Genomic DNA, 18,672 nt, shown 5'->3' on the forward strand with positions numbered 1-18,672 from the left:
AGGCCAACAATCTAAAGCAACCAGTCTCAAATGCTACTATGGGCACCCAGACACGCCACCAATATGAACTGAGCTGTTGAATGCGGCACAAAACATCCAAAGAAACTACCGTAACCGAGTATTGTGATCCGTCCTGTGTCCCATACCCGTCGTAGATGGGTATCTGCTAGTCCTTCAAAGATGGAAGCTCATCGGCAATGACAGTCAGATGAGTCCACCTCCTGGCGGTCTCACATGTAATATGAGACTGGTCAACTCGAATGAAATCTCTTGTGATCAATAATAATATTTTGTGTATCTTGAAATACACATCTTGGATCTTGGATATATTGTGTATCTTGGATCTTGGAATAATAATATATTGTGAGCAGGTGGAAGATCAATATGGATGGCGGAGCTGAATCCTCTCACTCGCAATCCAGTTGCTCTTTTACAATGAATGATGGAGTCCCGTCCTATCATGGTAGTCAGCCCCAGTCACTCAGGCTTTGTGTTGGCGTGCAGTGTTTCACTGATCCCTTCGTCAATGAATGTTGTGTCACTCTGGGTGTCCAGAAGGGCATAAACAAGTTCTCCATATGGGGGAAAAATTGGATCATGTGGGGGAAAATTTTTATTAATGTATTCTAAATTGTAACAAATTGAGTTTTAGAAATGTAAGTTTTATGCTATAAGTTGAATTGGCTGTCCTTTCTGGCCAAGAGACTTTTTCCCTAAATGTTGATAAATGTCTTGGTCTGGAGCGTTGTGCCTGAGCTGATAACAGCGAACCTTTGCCTCAAAATGTACGTAGTGGCTTCTCGCCTAAAAGGACATGTCTGCAGTCTGGGTTGATTGCCCCCACCCACTCTCCCATGAAAGTATAAAATGCTTTGAAATGAAAAATTGTTTCAGTGCAAGTTCCTGAGGAAGTATTAGAATCTCACTGGCTTGTGCTCCTTGGAACTGACCAAGTACCAAGTTAGATTAAAACTCTCTGATGTAATGTGGAAGTGAATTGAATCGGGTTGGTCTAACTGTTAACTAAAAGTAAGAATAAAAGAAATAGAACCAAATAATATTGCAATCAATGGGGATTCTTAAGTTCAGTGTATGGTGGATAATTAGAAAATAAATTGTTTCACAAGGAAGTAGTTGTGTGGACATCGTTTATCAGTGTCAATGGGTTTTATGCAGGATTTTATAACCAAATCGGACAAACATTAAAGTCTGCCTGAAGTTAAATAGGATTCCACAATCAACCAGGAAAAAAATCCTTCAACGATCACAACGGGGTGGGTGAAAAATCCACATCACCGGGGTTGCTTGCAATGGAAATCCACATGGTAATGACTATTTTCCACTAGTTGAGATGGAGCCTCCTTCTTATGGAATTGCTCGCACAAGGAGATTCTTCATGGAGACACATTGGATGCCTTCCCTTGAACTTTTCATAAGTGTAATGCTTGCAGCAGTCCTTAGAACATCCAATGCAGATCCTCTGCTCCTTGATGAAGGTATGTTTCTCTTCCATTGGTTTGACAGAGAAAGTGGTACACTTGAAGATCAGATGGCCGTCTTTGTTGCAAAAGGTACATACTGCTTTGAGTTATGCTCTCTCGTGTGTCCAATAATTTTATTTCGTAGGTGTAGCCAAGACGCTGGCCTTTCTGCAACGAGGTTCCCTTTTGGGCGGCCTTTCTCACTGAAGGCCTTAATGCAAAAAGCGATGAAACAGAGTTGCAGTTAACCCTAGCTTCCTATGAAAGAAGTAATGTGAACTCTCTGAAATCTGGGTAATCAAGGCCATCGTCAACTGCTTCTGTCACATTTCTGTTCCACCAAGCAGTAACCAAATCTGATAGCTTCATCAGCAACTGTTGATTTTTCTCACGGTCGTTGAGAATTTTCAAATAATTTAAATGTGTCATTTCATCTTTGCAGGTGTTTAGAAAGTCAGAGAAGTCTCCGAATCCAGTGGGGTCTTTGGGAGAAACCTTTGGCTACTTCGACAACTTGTCTAGGTATGCCTTCTGGATAACGAACGGCTGCCCATAGCACTCCAATTTATTTCAAGCATATTCCTAGTCTTCGGCATAATTTCAATAGAAAGTTCCCTCGAGAGTTTTTCATGCCAATCCTTCTGCATATCTTTTGAGATAAAACAATTTCTCAGCAGATGAGATGCCGTTCATGTCGATGAGAGATGTGAAGGTGACTTGCCACTCAATGAACTGAAAAGGACCTCCGTTAAACACAAAGGGTTCTGGGATTGGTCTCTGAATTAGCATTATATTGTCATGAAAGGATTGAATGTGAAATGCAGTTTGATCCTCTTTAAGGCCCAGTCACACCTTGACGTTTTAGCCAGCTTATGCCGATTTTTGGAAAATTTGTGTAAAACGCTGGTACACGTCGAACTTTTGGGTTTTCCTCAAATTTTTTCTTGCTTGAAATTTTACGACGTATGCCGGCTTATGACTCACACGTTCCGCTACGCTGGCCATAAGTTGTAGGCACGTTATGCGATCGTTGACACCCGTTGAAACACGTTACTTGTACGTTACTCATAAGTCGAAACATGTGGAGGTGATGTTTAGCGTACCCGAAACTTATTTCTAACCTATGAGTAACGTTTTGTAAGCAGGCTACACGAACGTTGTTCACACTTTGCAACACGTTACTTGAAAGTACTACTACTACTACTACTACTACTACTACTACTACTACTACTACTACTAACATCGACATCACTAAATTCTCTCGAACTACTACTACTACTACTAATAACATCGACATCATTAAATTCGCTCGAACTTCTACTACTACTACTACTACTACTACTACTACTACTACTAGTACTACCAACATCGACATGACTAAATTCTCTCGAACTACTACTACTACTACTACTACTACTACTACTACTACTACTACTACTACTAACATTGACATCACTAAATTCTCTCGAACTACTACTACCAACATCGACATCACTAAATTCTCTCGAACTACTACTACTGCTACTAGTACTAGTACTACTACTACTACTACTACTACTACTACTAACATCGACATCACTAAATTCTCTCGAACTACTACTATTACTAATAACATCGACATCACTAAATTCTCTCGAACTACTACTACTACTACTACTACTACTACTACTACTACTACTACTGCTGCTGACATTGACATCTACTCAACATGGAGTCTGGAACACTGACGGGTTCCTCTTGTGAAGCCCATTTGTATATACCAATTCCCCTAAACGCTGCCAATACGCCATTATATGGTAGCTGTAAGTTAGAAACACGTTCAGTAAGTTCTGTGGTCGTCCGGAAGACGTCAATCAAATTCTTCTACATACGCCAATGTGCGTTTGAGATATGTTACACATAGGATCAAAGCACGCTACCTATAGGTTCAAAGCACGCTACTAATAGGTTCAAAGCACGTTACTCGTAGGTTAAAAATTAAGTTTCGGGTATGCTAAACATTACCTCGACGTGTTTCGACTTATGAGTAGCTTACAAGTAACATGTGGCTGACGTGTGTAAGCGATTGTGGAGCGTGCCGAGAACTTATGCCAGCATATGCGGAACTTGTGAGCCATACGTCGAGTACGTCGTAAAAATTTCAGCATGCTTGAAATTTTACGACGCACTAGACGTATCACGTAATATGCCAGCGTACTTCATTGTTTTTCTCGTGCTGCTACCATATACACAACTTACCCGTATAGTATTCGACATGTCCCAGCGTTTCAGACACATTTTTCATTGGTCGGCATACGCTGGCTAAATCGTCAAGGTGTGACTGCGATGTTGACACTTCCAATTTTCAGGCGGTTATGATTTAAATCGGCGAGCGGCAGGTTTTTAACAGAGAACGCCACGAGTTCGTCGGCAATACGTGCAGCGCAGTATGACTAAGTTAAACTATCGTTGGGCATAGGTTGTGAACGCCGACAACAGGCTAAGCATTCGTTGGTATAAGTTATCTTTAACACAACGAAACGTTCTGTGCCTGTTACTAATACGTTATGCATACGACCAACACGTTGTGAATACGACCAAAACTTAAAAAAAAAAACTCAAAACTTCAGCGTACGCCAACGTTTTACGTGCATTTTTATACGTTGCCATTCCTGGCTAAAACATCAAGGTGTGACTGGGCCTTTAAGCAGAGGTTATGCTGGTTGGTGGCAAACACTCTGTGTTGGAGACGACCCCAGGCTCCTAAGACCCCCAATCAGACTTCTAAGATCTTCAGCCAATCCCAGATTGTGGCACTCATCATTGAATATGTTGAGATTAGTAGGCACCAGCTCCACTTTTTTCTCTGATTCCATGTGAGTTATCTCTCGGTGTCTCCACCCACTCCAACTCCAGCTCTTTCATATCGGCCTCTTTCGGCTCCCTGTCTCGTCGTGCCTTCAAAGCATCCTCCTGTGCAGCGAGGTCTGCAGTAGCTTGTAGATGTTTGTTGATGAACTTTGAGAGATGCTCGAGCAACTACTAGCTCAGATTGTGAGACCACTGAACTGAAGATGGAATATCTAACGACCTTGGATAGGAGATGCTCTAGCTGTTTGGTGTTCTCATCGTTGGCATTCAACATCCATTTGTTAACGATTTTGACAAGTTGATCTGTAATGACACCAAATGTATTGATTTGTCGTCGATTCTCCTGTTCTGGTGGGCTAACTTATCGAAGTGCTTCATATGCGTTGGTGACTTCTTCATGATGCTTCTGAACAGAGGGAGCAATGAGTTAAGTGAGTCCTCTGTGCAGAATCCCTTTAGTTCCTCTCTTCCAGCTTTTGTTCCAACCTTCCAGTCCTCATATTTCTGCTGGAAGAATTTCCTTAGTTGTTTTTCTATTTTTTCTCTTTCCCTCTCCTTCATATCCGCGACTTTTTTGGTTGTAGTTGGGTCAATTTATGACAAACAACAACCAAACCCACAACAAATTGCAACAAAAGGTTTCTCAGTGGTTTTTATTCCTACTGGATATAATGATCAATAGAAAAAAGTCTACCAAAATCTGGCATCCGGAAATGGGTTAAAACAGTCATTGTCAAGATGGCCGCCACCGGGCTTTGAAATAACGAAAACAGCTATAACTTCTTCAATAATTGTGATAAAAACATAATTGTTGGTTCTGGTCCATGGTGTTAATGGATCAGCAATCCACCGGTGACAAAAAAATTTAGATCTGATCAGTATTTAACCTGAAATCCAAGATGGCGGCAAAAAAGTGAAGGGCGTAAAATCAATAAATTGTCTCTATATAATCAAACCTCTGTTAGGCAATCACCCAACATTTATCAAATTCTGACAAAAGGGTTTTCAGTCTTCTCTTAGCAGCTTATCTCTACGTACAAGAAATGAGTGAACTGGAGAGCAAACACCCAGATGTGTATGAGAAGTTTCAAAATGGCTTCCATGTGATCCGGTGAACAAACCAGTTTTGGGCTGGCCTCAGCTGTGATGTAGTCATCGAACAAACACTCATGAGATCACGAAAGAGCACCGGTGGCTTGACTCATGGCAGTAAGATGACAGAGGAACACCTAGCATTGTGGACAATGTCAGCCCCCACAACATCTGAGGTCAACGGCGCCATGCAGGACTTCAATGATCTCACATATGCAACAAGCGAACAGCATAAAGAAGCAACTAGTGCCAGAATTGAAAGACATGCATTCGACCTCTCGAAGATAAGCACAAAGCTGAATGCATTTTCACCTTTCTCCTCTGATCCTACATTGAGAAATATCATAAATGGTATCGTGGCAAGCGAAGACATCAACGTGCATGAATATGAAGCTGTTGGGAACAAAATCATCGAGAGAATGATTGGACAACCTGTGTTTTCCTTCTCCATCAAGAGGACAGAGAAAGCAAAGACCCTGGGAAATTCTAATGCTCTCCACGTTGCTCCTCACAGAACCATCGACTCCAGTGTGCTATTCCAGCGATTCATGGTGGTATCCCAGATAGGTGATTTGTCACTTGAGGATGTGATGAGTTCTGAGGTCAGTCCATACCCTCCATTCTTCTTTGAGGACAACAAGATCTTGAGGAAGGCCGACATACCTCAACTCGCTCAAGCCGTCAATGACCACTGTACCAAGGCACTGGCATGTGAAGGAGTACCTGACACCACACCTTCAGCATACCTTAAGATTGAAAGGTATGTTCTTTATGGTGGATCCTTGCTGCACAAGCTCAAGTGGAAGAAGGGAAATACATATGGCTAAATAGCCAGAGCATATGCGGACATCACAACAAAACACTATGGGACAGCAACTGTTGTCTTTGATGGCTATGGTGCAGGCCCTTCGATAAAGGATAACACTCAGCAGAGACGGGGACAAGCCAACAGCTATCTGACTGTGAAATTCACCGGAGAAACTGAATTTGACAGAAAGAGAGATGAATTCCTATCTGTCGGCAGTAACAAGCAACAGCTGATCACCTTAATCACCTTAATAGGTGATCAGCTGAAGAAAGTGGGCTGCACAGTTATTCAGGCAGAAGGGTACGCCGATGTGGACATTGCCAAGACAGCCGTAAACAGCACAATTCTGCATTCCACCACACTAATCGGAGAGGACACAGATTTGTTGATGCTTTTGCTCCAATACTGTATACCAGATGGAAAACCACTATATTTCAGATCAGACAACCAGTCAAGAAGCAATCTGAAAGCGTATGACATCAATCGGATGAAGCATCTTCTTGGGAATAAGTTGTGCACTCAACTATTATTCCTGCATGCCTTCACAGGATGTGATTCAACATCTCGTGTGTCTGGCATTGGGAAAAAATCAGTCTTTCAGAAACTCGTGGAAGATGATCAAGGCCTCCAGTTGTGTGCAGATACATTCGCTTCGAGAGGCGTCAGCCACGCTGAAATAAAGAAACTTGGCAGCCAAGCGATGGCTGTTATATTTGGTGGGGAGAGCACAAGTTCTCTAGCAGCCATGCGTTACAAGATATTCACAAAGAAGGTTGCTGCTGCTAAGTCTTTCATTATACCTGAACGTCTTCCCCCAACGGAATCTGCCACCAAGTTTCATTGTCTCCGAGTGTACGATGAGGTCATGGTTTGGATGGGGATGGAGGGTGACCTCGATCCTCTGGACTGGGCTTGGGGACTTGAAGACAATCGATTTGTACCTGTCATGACTGCCATGAATGCTGCACCAGACACTCTTCTGAAGATGATACACTGCACCTGCACCACAGCTTGTGACACACCCCGTTGCAGCTGCAGAAAAAATTGGCTTCCATGTACGTCACTTGGCATGTGGATCATGCCAAGTGACGTTTTGTGACAATCCACTAAATCAAGCATCTGAAGAACTAGAGGACAGTGATGAGGACTGAAATTGTAACCTAAACTGCCATTATGTAATGTTCACGAATAAATGTTTCAGTGGCACCAGATATTCAGTGATTTTAGTTCAGAAGGAAGATTTATTAATTTTTGCACTCTTGAATTTTGCCACCATCTTGGATTTTATGTTTAATACTGATCAGATCTAAATTTTATTGACACCAGTGGATTGCTGATCTATTAAAACCATGGACCAGAACCAACAATTATGTTTTTATCACAATTATTGAAGAAGTTATAGCTGTTTTAGTTATTTCAAAGCCCGGTGGTGGCCATCTTGAAAATGACTGTTTTAACCCATTTCCGGATGTCAGATTTTGGTAGACTTTTTTTTCTATTGATCAGTACATCCAGTAGGAATGAAAAACACTGAAAATCCTTTTGTTGCAATTTGTTGTGGGTCAGGTGGTATTTTGACCCGACTATTGGTTGACGATCTTGATCTGATCTCCTGGGGACCAACACATCCAGGTCACCTTGTGCATTGTATAGGTCACTGATTTGTTGTTCCCATCCATTTATTTTCTCTTTTATGCAATTCTTCATCATCTCATCTTCATCTTTCAGTTATTCCTGGAACTGTGCGACTTTATCCTGAAGAGCTTGTATTTGCTCTTCTAACTCTCTGTGACCAAGGGGTTTGCCACTAGAGCCTGACATTTTACAATGCTACTGACTTATTCAGAGAGAAAATGGATAAGTTAAGTGGGGAGAAGGATAGTGTTGGACAGATTCCAATGCAGATTATGATTCGAGATATCTTGAATCAATCTTTGCAATAAATCAATTGCTTAAACAAATGGCACTGGTAAGCAGAACACATGATCATAGGGTGGCTTGCCATCCTGGTGAATGGACCGGCTCCCAAATATTGCTTTTTCGTGCAGTGCTACTGAAAGAACCGTTGTCACGTTTCTTGCTTCCAAAATACCACCAGCTCACAATCACATTTGATAAGATTTCAGTCCGAGTTGAAGGAAAGTTTCTACTGCAGATGCCTGAGCATAATCATGAGCAAAGATCTCAATAACGGTATCTTGAACTTTATTCTTCTTACAATACATTGCTTGCACACCATAGGGAAGTTGTGAAATCCTACTGACATCGTCAAAACTATTACGGTGCAAACAAAATACCAATGGTTGGAACAATGTCATATTATATGATACACCTCAATAGATCAACATTCCAATTGGCAGAGACATATAGCATGATGCATGAACTCAAAAGCACAAGGCTTGTTGAGGTCAGGTCAGGTATGGGAGCATGCACCAAAGCAGCGCTTCACTGCATCCACTTTCCGCTGGAACTCCAGTGGCCTCCGTCTGGCCATCCCCCAGGCAGATGCCTGGCCCATCACCATCTCCTTGAGATGCCGATCAAAGTGCTGCAACAACAAGGCATGTGGTCGGCCGGTTGAGCTCCTTCACTCACAAAGCACTCTCGCTGGGAGAATCTGGTGAGCAGGATCAGTGACAGGAAAAAGAGCCACATGCCATACAAACACAGCTGACACTCACAGACGATACAGGTAAGAAATCTCATCTGCATCTTTCTCAACAGCCACACTCATTGGACACAAAGTCTGATGAGCAACAGCCAAGAACACACCAAAGAGATGTGGTACTGATCTTTTGAGTCTCCAGGAGTTGAGTCTCCATCTCAGATCCCTGGTCAGAGTCCAAGTCTCACATCGATAGAGCAAAACTTGAAGCACCAAGGACCTGAAGACTCGTATTTTCGTCCTCCCACACAGGTACTGACAGAGCTACACCACATAATCCAGTGAATCCGTGACTCCCCAGTCCTAACTCAGATGTCTATTGACCACTAGCTCACCACCAACAGAGACATGAATATCACTGCCAAGGTAAATTAATCTCATCGTGACCTCAACGTCCTCAACACAAACAGGTACAGACAAGATAACAGCATCCAAGATGTTAATGAAAGCATGGATCTTAGTTTTCACCTTGGAATCCTAAAATTCCAATGGCTCCGACTCCTCATTCAGCATCTTTCGGGCCCCCAAAAGGATATCCAGAGCCTCCAAAAAGATGACTGCATCAACTGTGAAATCAAGGTCAGAGATATTGACATTCCCAAATAATCAACGCAGCTTGATCTCTCTGACATCCTTTCCTGAATCCAGTCCATACAAGCACTCAAAAGTGAGGGGGGCAGTCCACAACCCTGACAAACTCCAAAAACAATTGGAAATAAGTCAGAGATGGTATCACCACATCTCACAGCACTCTCAGTACCAGAGTAGAGTTCAGACATCAGATTGATCAGTTTTGGTGGCACCCCACGAAGACCAATAATTTTCCAGAGGGCATCCATCCATCTATTGGGAGAATACTCCGTGCAGAGCATTGGTGCTGCTTAAGCAGTCTCCTTGACTATTTGACACAATCCTGGATGGGTCACCACTCCGACATAGGATACCAGCAAGCTGGCACTCATTTTGCCAACCACGGAAGGATGACAGGCCGAGTCAACCCCACCTGATATTATTTAAACGTACAAGTGGGATTAGAACTCAGGATCTTCAGATCAAAAGCACAACACCCTAACCATTAAGCAAAAACCAGGCATAGAGGGCATCCTGATTCACTAAATCGAACGTTTTGCAGAGATAAACACAGGCTGCAAGCAGCCGCTGGCAAAGCTCTCATCTGCGTTTGTTGAGTATACGAAGAGCAAGGACATGGTCAATCGTTGATCTCTTTGGTGTAAAGCCTGACTGTTCTTGGTGCTGGCTCTCAAGATGATGATGGAGAACACTATCAATAATTATCCGAGCAAAGACCTTGACCTGCACTGAGAGCAGAATCACCCCCCGGTAGTTGTTGCAGTCCTGGAGATCACCCTTCCCTTTCCAGAGAGGGACAACAAGGCCCTTCTTCAAGTCAGTTAGGATGATGCCTGTGTTACAGGCAGAGCAAAGAACTGCATGCAATGATATGAGTACAGCATTTCCACCAGCCTTGAGAAGTTCTGAATGGATGAAATACCCTCTCCTGTGGTGAGGATAATTATCAATATACTCCTCAACGATGCACCATTGAAACTGATTTTATGTTATTCGATCATAACACGCCATGCACGTGAGTGTGTCGAGGATGACTGCTCATCTCGATTCTTTTATTCCCCTTTTTTCCCACCTGTGGAACAAACTTCTGTATTCTTTTCCATCTCATTCTTCCCTCCAGGTCTTCAAAACAACTTTTCACCACCATCTCAGATCGTCCCCACTCCAAAACCATGATCTCACCTTATTAAACCACACCCCAATTTCACCTCCTTCCAAATGTCAAGTTTTCTTTCCTGAGAGTTTCCTTCTGTATCTATATTATCCACCCCATATGTCCTCTCCTGCCCCCCCCATTCCTCCCCACACCCATTGTTTGTCTAAGTCTTACTGTATCTTGGCCTTCAACTCTGCTGTTGGTGTTTTCCCTCTCTATGCTGTTCTTTTTGTCCTGTTTCCTCCTGATATGCTCGGTGTACTCGTACTAGCTTTTCCATGAGCCTCGACTATGTATACAAAAGAAAATAAAAATTAAAACGTCAGCTTGTTCCAAATCTTCTATTGTCTCTAAGATCAATTGTTCTCCTCACTTTTGATCACATATCCTTCTGCACCATTAGTTCCATCATAACCACAACACCACAACACCATTGATAAATGTAATGCATTCAATAAACAGCGACGAAGACTCTTAAGTAGGAACAATAGGATTAATCCAGACTTTGGCACAACACAGCACAGCACAGCATCAGAACATGGGTGGGTCACATGACTCTCCTCAACCATGCCCCAGTACACCCATGTATGCATGCATGAGCATAAATTAATGATACATCTCAATAAGCTTTCTTGACTCCTGAAAATATGATCAGAATAAAAAAACTCCATGAAAAAAAAAAATTCCGATGTCAGGATTTGAGTAGTGAGGTGCAGTTGATAAATGCTCACAAATATCAAGGGTCAAGAAAGTTTATCAGTGAAGTCCAGTTAAAGCCATAAAACAAAGTCCCTCTTGGCTGAGTTTTGTAGTAAAAGCTGGGATTCCAAGGAGTGTGAGCTCCTGATATAGACAGTAAGAATGTTAGGGAAAAAGCAAAGGTGATGAACCCTCATGGAAAAAAACAACAACCACACAAAGAACAAAATTAAAACAATCCCATAATGTTTTTTCTGTATTTTTTTTTCCCTGAATGAGCATCCAATTTGGTGTGAGGGAGCAGATATTGGAATTTGGCCTACACCAACCAGTGGAGAAGGAATTAACCATGTGCTCAAACTCAGTAAAAAATATCAGTGCAGAAAAGTGAAAATGTATTATCTATTTCTACTTTAAAAACAGTGCCCACATAAAGCCGACACCTCCTTTTCACAATTTTCACCTTTTATTGCCTTATAGCCTGGAATTAAATTACATTAAATCAGACTTTCCCATCTTTATTTACACATTGTAACCCACAACTTCCAAGTGAAAAACAAATTCTTCAAATTTCAGAAAATTCATTGAAAACACAAAACTCGATTATCTTGGTTGGGAAAGTGTCCACCCCCTTGAGTTAATAGTTGGTGGAAGCACCTTTGACAGCAATTAGAGCTGTGAGTCTGTTGGGATAGGTCTTTAACAACTTTGCACACCTTGCTTGGGCAATATTTTCCCATTCTTCTGTATAAAACTGTTCAAGCTCTGTCAAGATGCGTGGGGAGTGTTGATGGACAACAATCTTCAAGTCATGCCACAGACTTCGATTGGATTTTTGTCGAGGCTCTGACTAGGACACTCAAGGACATTTATCTTTTTGTTCCTCAGCCACTCCAGTGGAGCTTTGGCTGTGTGCTTCGGGTTGTTGTCATACTGAATGGTGAACGTCCATCCCAATTTCAGCTTTCTTGCAGAGGGCAGCAGGTTTTCCTCTAGGATTTGTCTATATTTTGCTCCACCCATTTCTCTCCTATCCTGACAAGTGCCCTAGTCCCTGGTGATGAGAACCATTCTCATAATATGATGGTACCACCACCATGTTTAGCAGTAAGGATGGTGCTTTTTGAGTGATGTGCTGTGTTGGGTTTGCACCAAACGTAACATTTTGTACTTAGGCCAAAAAGTTCCATCGAGTTGTTTGTCACATCTCAAAATGTTTTTCCACATGGATTCAGAATATTCGGAGTGTTCTTTTGCATATCTCAAATGCGACTCAAGGTGGGAATTTTGAGTAATGGCTTCCTTCTTGCCATCCTAAGATGTAGGCCAGTCTTGTGGTGTGCTTAGGATACTGTTGGCACATGGACATCGTGACCAGTCTTTGCCATAAAGGCATGTAGCTCTTTCAACGTTGTCATTGGCTTCTTGGTTGCCTCTCTGATTAGTGTCCTCCTTACTTGGTCATCCAGTTTGGAGGGATGGCCTGATATAGGCTGGGTCTTGGTGGTACCATACGCCTTCCACTTCTTAATGATTTTGTTGACCGTGTTCCAAGGGATATTCAGGACCTTTGAAATATTTTTATTCTGTACCTATCCCCTGATCTGTGCCTTTCCACAACTTTATCCCAGAGTTCTTTTGAAAGCATCTAGGTGCTCATCGTAGTGTCTCTGCTGTGAAATGCACTACCCAGCAGATAAAATGGACAGGAATAGCTGATTTTATTCTGAAATAATCACAATCACTTCAATTTAACACAGATGCAGGCCATTTAACTTGTGTTATTTTGAAGGTGATTGGTTCCAGCTGAGCTAATTTGACCGGGGAAGGTTATTATAAGGGGCGTGGACACTTATCCAACCAAGATAATAGAGTTTTGTATTTTTATTGAATTTTCGGAAATTTGCAGAATTTGTTTTTCACCTGAAAGTCGTGGGTTATGATGTCTAAATCTAGTTGGAAAATGTCTGATTTAATGCAATAAGGCACCAAAATGGGAACATCTTGAAAGGGGGTGTAGACTTTCTACAGGCAATGCATATGTATATATGTTTATCAATTATTCTCATTTTTCGCTTTTACCATGTCTCACAGTATCTAGCTTGCATATGGAATTTCTTGTACGCAAAACATTTGAGTGCCCCACCTAGCATGAGGCTTCAAAACAAAAGAAGAGTAGAAGCTTCACATTTGAAATAACATTTATCATCCACTTACAATATCTAGAGAAAGTACTGCTTTATAAAATTAAATTCTGAGATTTCATCTCGGGGTTACTCTCGTAAGCACCTGCGGTATGTGAAAAATCCCCAACATTCGCGCAATTGCCACCGCATGCAAAGAACCAGATGAAGTAACAACAACTTGGTAGAAACACGGATTCTCATCCTCTGATATTCGTTCAATATAGTTGAGTGATTTTTCAATCGATTTTGGCATTCGTAAACAATTGTCATGGATGACGTAACCAAGAGTGATGTTGGAAAATAAGAGGTCATTGTTATTTATCTCATTTATGGCAAAAATCATGGCCATTGTGTTTTGAAATCCTCTTTGATAAAACCTAAAAATAAAAAATGCCCAAAATAATTATTCTGCTTTTCATGCTGATTAGTATAAAATACAAAAAAAAAACCAATTGGGAGAGTGTTCTTTGTTATTGTTTCAGCTTGATTTTTGTTGCTCCAGTTGCATGATCCAAAAATCAAAATGTCTTATTTGCACAAAATGGTGTGGATATTCTGCATTGAATCTGAAATAAATCGCTTTGTTGTGAATAACACCGTAATGATTAGGCAACATTGCTTGGCCAGAAATGTTGATTGGAAAACAACAAAAAAGGAAAGCTTTCACAATAATTCCTGAAACACTATTTATTTATTTTTATTCAAGTGTGGCCCCTTTCTGGGTGGTCAAAATAATAAACAATTCTCACTTATCTTATGCAACATATATTTGCAAAAATAATCGATACTTCCTGGATAGAAAGCAGTAAATTGACTTTTAAATGGATTGCGCTTATCACAAACTGGAAAGACAATGGTTAGTGGCTGAAAATATGAAAACGATGCAATCCATGTTGAAGTTCTTTGTTAACCTTTTGAATCCTGAGCTCCTTGGACTTTCGGTTCCCCCATCCTGGGCTCCCAATCGAAAAATCCAGCTGGCCAGTAAACCCAGCCAGTTTGAATAGTGGCCAGTAAACCGGCCACTCTGGTGTTTGGATATTTGACAAGCAGATGATAACCCGGCCGCTCGGGTATATGGAGGTTTGAATAATGGCCAGTAAACCGGCCACTCTGGTGTTTGGATATTTGACTAGCAGCTGCTAAACCGGCTGCTCGGGTATGTGGAGGTTTGAATAGTGGCCAGTAAACCGGCCACTCTGGTGTTTGGATATTTGACGAGCAGCTGCTAAACTGGCTGCCCGTGTATGTGGAGGTTTGAATAGTGGCCAGTAAACCAGCCACTCTGGTGTTTGGGTACTTGACCAGCCGGTAAATGGGTCTGAATAGCGGCTGGTAAGGTTCAAATGGTTAAAAGACCTAAATAGTATATGATGAAGGAAATGTATACAGCATATATAAACAACTTCTTTTTCCTCCATGATTCATGGACCCTTTCATTTCCACCATTCCAATGGACTTGATGTTCGTTCACACACTTCAGTGGATCCTCGAGTAGCTCGTTGATTCTGTGACATGACTGGACTGACTCAATCAGTATATTTTCCATCACAACTCCCCAAATGGCTACCATTCATTTCTAGACATTACCCTATAAAATGTTTCCTCAAACAAGTCTTGCTCCTCTTTGGCTCCTCCAGACTCACTTGATCACACTCATGTGTTGTTTTTAAAAGTGATCATCTGTTTGGCACTTGTCAGATAATCTTCAAAGTGCAGACCTACTTGACAATTTCCTGAAGCTCTTTGGTCTGGAATAAAATCCACTGCCTCCGGTAAGATGGGATGAATGCTGATAGATTTGGAGTTGAGAGGATTCGTTTTGGCAAATTATTATGGATAGGACTGATGTTTGCATCTTTACAAAATGAAAGAAGTTGACCAAATTCAGAAGCACTTGGGAAAGAGAGAGGAGTGAGGGCATAACAGGATGTCCTCCAGGTCCTGAGATTGAAATAACCTATACTGTCTTGGCCAGTTGTGGTAAAGGTGTCGAGCTGGGCAAGAAACTTTCCAACTATTGCAGGGAATATGTCCACATGCTGTGGGGAACCTCACTTATCAGGTAAAGGGTATGTACAGGTCGCAACCATTTAGGGATTTTGGCCTTTGTGAATGAAATCAGTGGTCAGGAGCTTTACTTTTTCCTGATTCCTGATTGGTATTTAGCATGACTCTACCGATTAGAAGGGATGAAATGGAATGGCAATTACTATCAAAAACATAACTGGCCAGCTACCCCGAGGCTTTGGATTATGGTGAAAGTCTGGATAATTTTGATCTGATGTGCCCGGGCTCTTCATATGACAAATACACAATGATTCCTAGCTGTGTGCAGACAGCAGTTAAACAAGTGGGATTGGCCTTCCAGGGGAATGCACATTATTTTATTGTGGTGGCCACATTATCACACATCAGTGCAAGATTGTGGAGATGATGTACAGAAAAATTGAATATGGGATGGGATGAGTGTGTGAAGAAAAGAAATTATACCCTTGTGGAAGAAATTTCATGAGCAGTCAATGTCGGATCTGATATGATGATGGTGGACCAATCTTGAGTGGCAAGCGTTTTTTGAAAAACCGTACCAATTGACATCATCAAACTGCCAAACACATCGACACATTGGGATTTGTCTAATAACTACAAAAAGGATGAGCACAATTAATAGCACATGATTAGAAGAGCCAAGAGTAGCTGAAGAAGAGCTGGACAAGTTTGAGGAAAAGTATGATGTAAGATGGTCCAGGAATGAATGGTTGCCATTTGTGAAGAGGTTTGTTGGAAAAGAAACACACGATCAGTCTGGTGATTTCACACAATGTCTTAGCTCCTTGGCCATCCAGACATCGGTGAATAAACACTAAGCCAGCTGGCATGGTGGAAATTACGTCTGTTCAGATAAGAAAGTGGCAAAGATGTATGAGAGCATAACACTTTGTCAATAATTGCTGAAAGAGTCATCCAAGTTGGGGGAGGGGGGGTGGGAGATCACACAGAAACAACTCGTCACTGAAAGGCACGTAATCTAACTGCACGTCATAAACTTGGACTTTTTTGTGATCAGTGAGGGACAGGGGCTGTAGGTGAGAGAAGAACAATCATGCGTACCGACAGCACAAAAATTTTGGAATTGGGCTTGTAAAAGTGGAGGAAAAATAAGCTGGGAGACACACAGAAGAGTTTGGGACATCCTGGGAAATAAATGTTTCTGGGAGACATAAAATATCTTGGTTCGTTGCAGTTGCCTGGATGGACAGATATATGGAGTTATTGGTGGATTGTACATTAATCCTCTGATATTGGTGGATCAGATGCCATAATTATAGCAGAGGGAGCAAGCACAGGAGGACAGTTTTATAGGGGAACAGAGATGGGTTGAGCAGGGATGGAGAGAGCAGGGAATAGGTGAGCAGGAACGGAGTGTGCAAGGATGGGCCCAGCAGTAATTCGCTCAGCAGAGACGGCGGGAGCAAAAAGAGGGAAGCAGAGTCAGGATAAGTAAAAGAGTGGGGGAGGAGCAGTGATTGGGGAGGGGAGAGATATAGATGGAGCAGAGATGGGGAGGAGTGAACAGCGATAAAGGGGGAACAAAGACAGGGGAATCAAGGACAGGAGGGAGGACATGACTTGGTGTTCACAGTCTGTGTCCATATTTCTGTCAACCTTGAACAATAATACGGAGTCAAACATCTCGTGTGAGTGTATGAGATGGTCATTTTTGGAGTTGGCAAGGTCTGTATGTGTAAGTTTTTGGTGACGACCTGACATTGCGAGTGAGTCAGGAGCAGAATAAGAGTCAGGAGTGTGTTGGGAGTGAAAACAAAATCAGGCACGACAAAGGAATTGTGTGGATGAAGATGAGGCAGAATTTTCTTAGTTGAAGAGGCATTATATAACATGAGTCAAAGGAAGAATAACACTAGTTATTCTATTTATTTGCCTTCCTTACTTGTTAAAAGATGATGTGTGGAGTATGGATCCACTGAGTGTTGGTGTGAGTAAAAGCATTGGAATGGGCTAGCATCAGTATGTAGAATGAAGAGAAACAGAGAAAATAAAGAAGAGGATTTAAAAAAGGATGATGCATTTCATTACACAGATGAGAACTTTCGAATTACAAATAGCATCAGATATATCACCGTCAATACAAAAGAGCAAAAATACAACTTCAGACAGGTACAATCAACAACAAAAAAGAAAACAAGGATATTTTCAGTTTCAATCGTTGTCTTTTAAGATTGATCGCTTCGACCTGCATGTGTTGCACTTTTTAAAGAAAGTAGAAATATTTCACTTATTATGCCATAAATGGAATGGAATAATTTGAATGAAAAGAAAAATGCTCAAAACAAACAACAGAAGTAAATTACCGTAAACACTGAACGTCTCCTGGAGGTTCTTTGTACGAATGCTCAGGTGTCACAATATCTCCATGAATTGCAAAAACTCCACCGAGCATGACATCTCCATGTTGTGCGATTCCATATCGTTCAGTGCGAGTCCGAGGCATGCACGTCCTTCCACTCACAAGTGGCATAAGGACAAAAATCACGAATTTAAAGCTTTTTGTGATGTACACTGGTTCTGCAAGTACATACATACTGTGTAAATGAACACAACGGTCACTTCCATAAAACAATGTGTTCCCTTTTGAATGAACTAAACATGTGAGAGCTATCAGGTAAAGTCATGCTCACCTTTGCCAATCTGCTTATAAACGAAGTCTGAATTCCCTCCGAAATCAACTCGACATTTAATTCGGCAAAAAATTATCTTAAATGTTGCAAATTGTGGGATGAGACACAAGCATGCAAATTTATCAAAAAATTCAAAATTAATTTTCCCTGTTTGCTCATTACACCAATCATTATCAATGACAAATTTTGAATTATAACTAAACACCATTTTAGATGAAAATTATTGTATTTATTGAAGAGTTTTTCACAATGGGGATGCAGAAAGTCATTGTGGATATGAGGAGTGAAATTACCTGCAACTTGGGCTTCTTGTGATTTCCATGCTAGATTTTCTGGAACTGCACAATGATGCAACCAACGCTTGTACGATTCCTCAATCAATGTGTTTGTTGCTCCATTGCTTTCGCCCATTTCGAGATCGCTATTTATGTCACACAATGATGG

General features: G+C 41.5%; 1 protein-coding gene across 1 annotated transcript in view; it reads right to left on the minus strand.

Moving 5' to 3' along the window:
• The window catches only part of LOC147035710 (extracellular calcium-sensing receptor-like), a 48,386-nt gene extending 30,181 nt beyond the window's left edge, over positions 1-18,205 (minus strand). The window contains exons 1-2 of the mRNA XM_085869167.1: positions 17,902-18,205; positions 13,632-13,905 (exon numbers count right to left, since the gene is read on the minus strand). Of these exons, the coding sequence (XP_085725293.1) occupies positions 13,632-13,905; positions 17,902-18,131 (504 nt within the window). The 5' untranslated portion in view covers positions 18,132-18,205. The remainder of the gene's footprint in view (positions 1-13,631; positions 13,906-17,901) is intronic.
• Between the last annotated feature and the right edge of the window lie 467 nt (positions 18,206-18,672).

Source organism: Eptatretus burgeri, chromosome 1, assembly GCF_056783735.1.
Source record: "Eptatretus burgeri isolate ZD-2024b chromosome 1, Ebu_testis_v1, whole genome shotgun sequence".
Taxonomy (NCBI): Eukaryota; Metazoa; Chordata; class Myxini; order Myxiniformes; family Myxinidae; genus Eptatretus; species Eptatretus burgeri.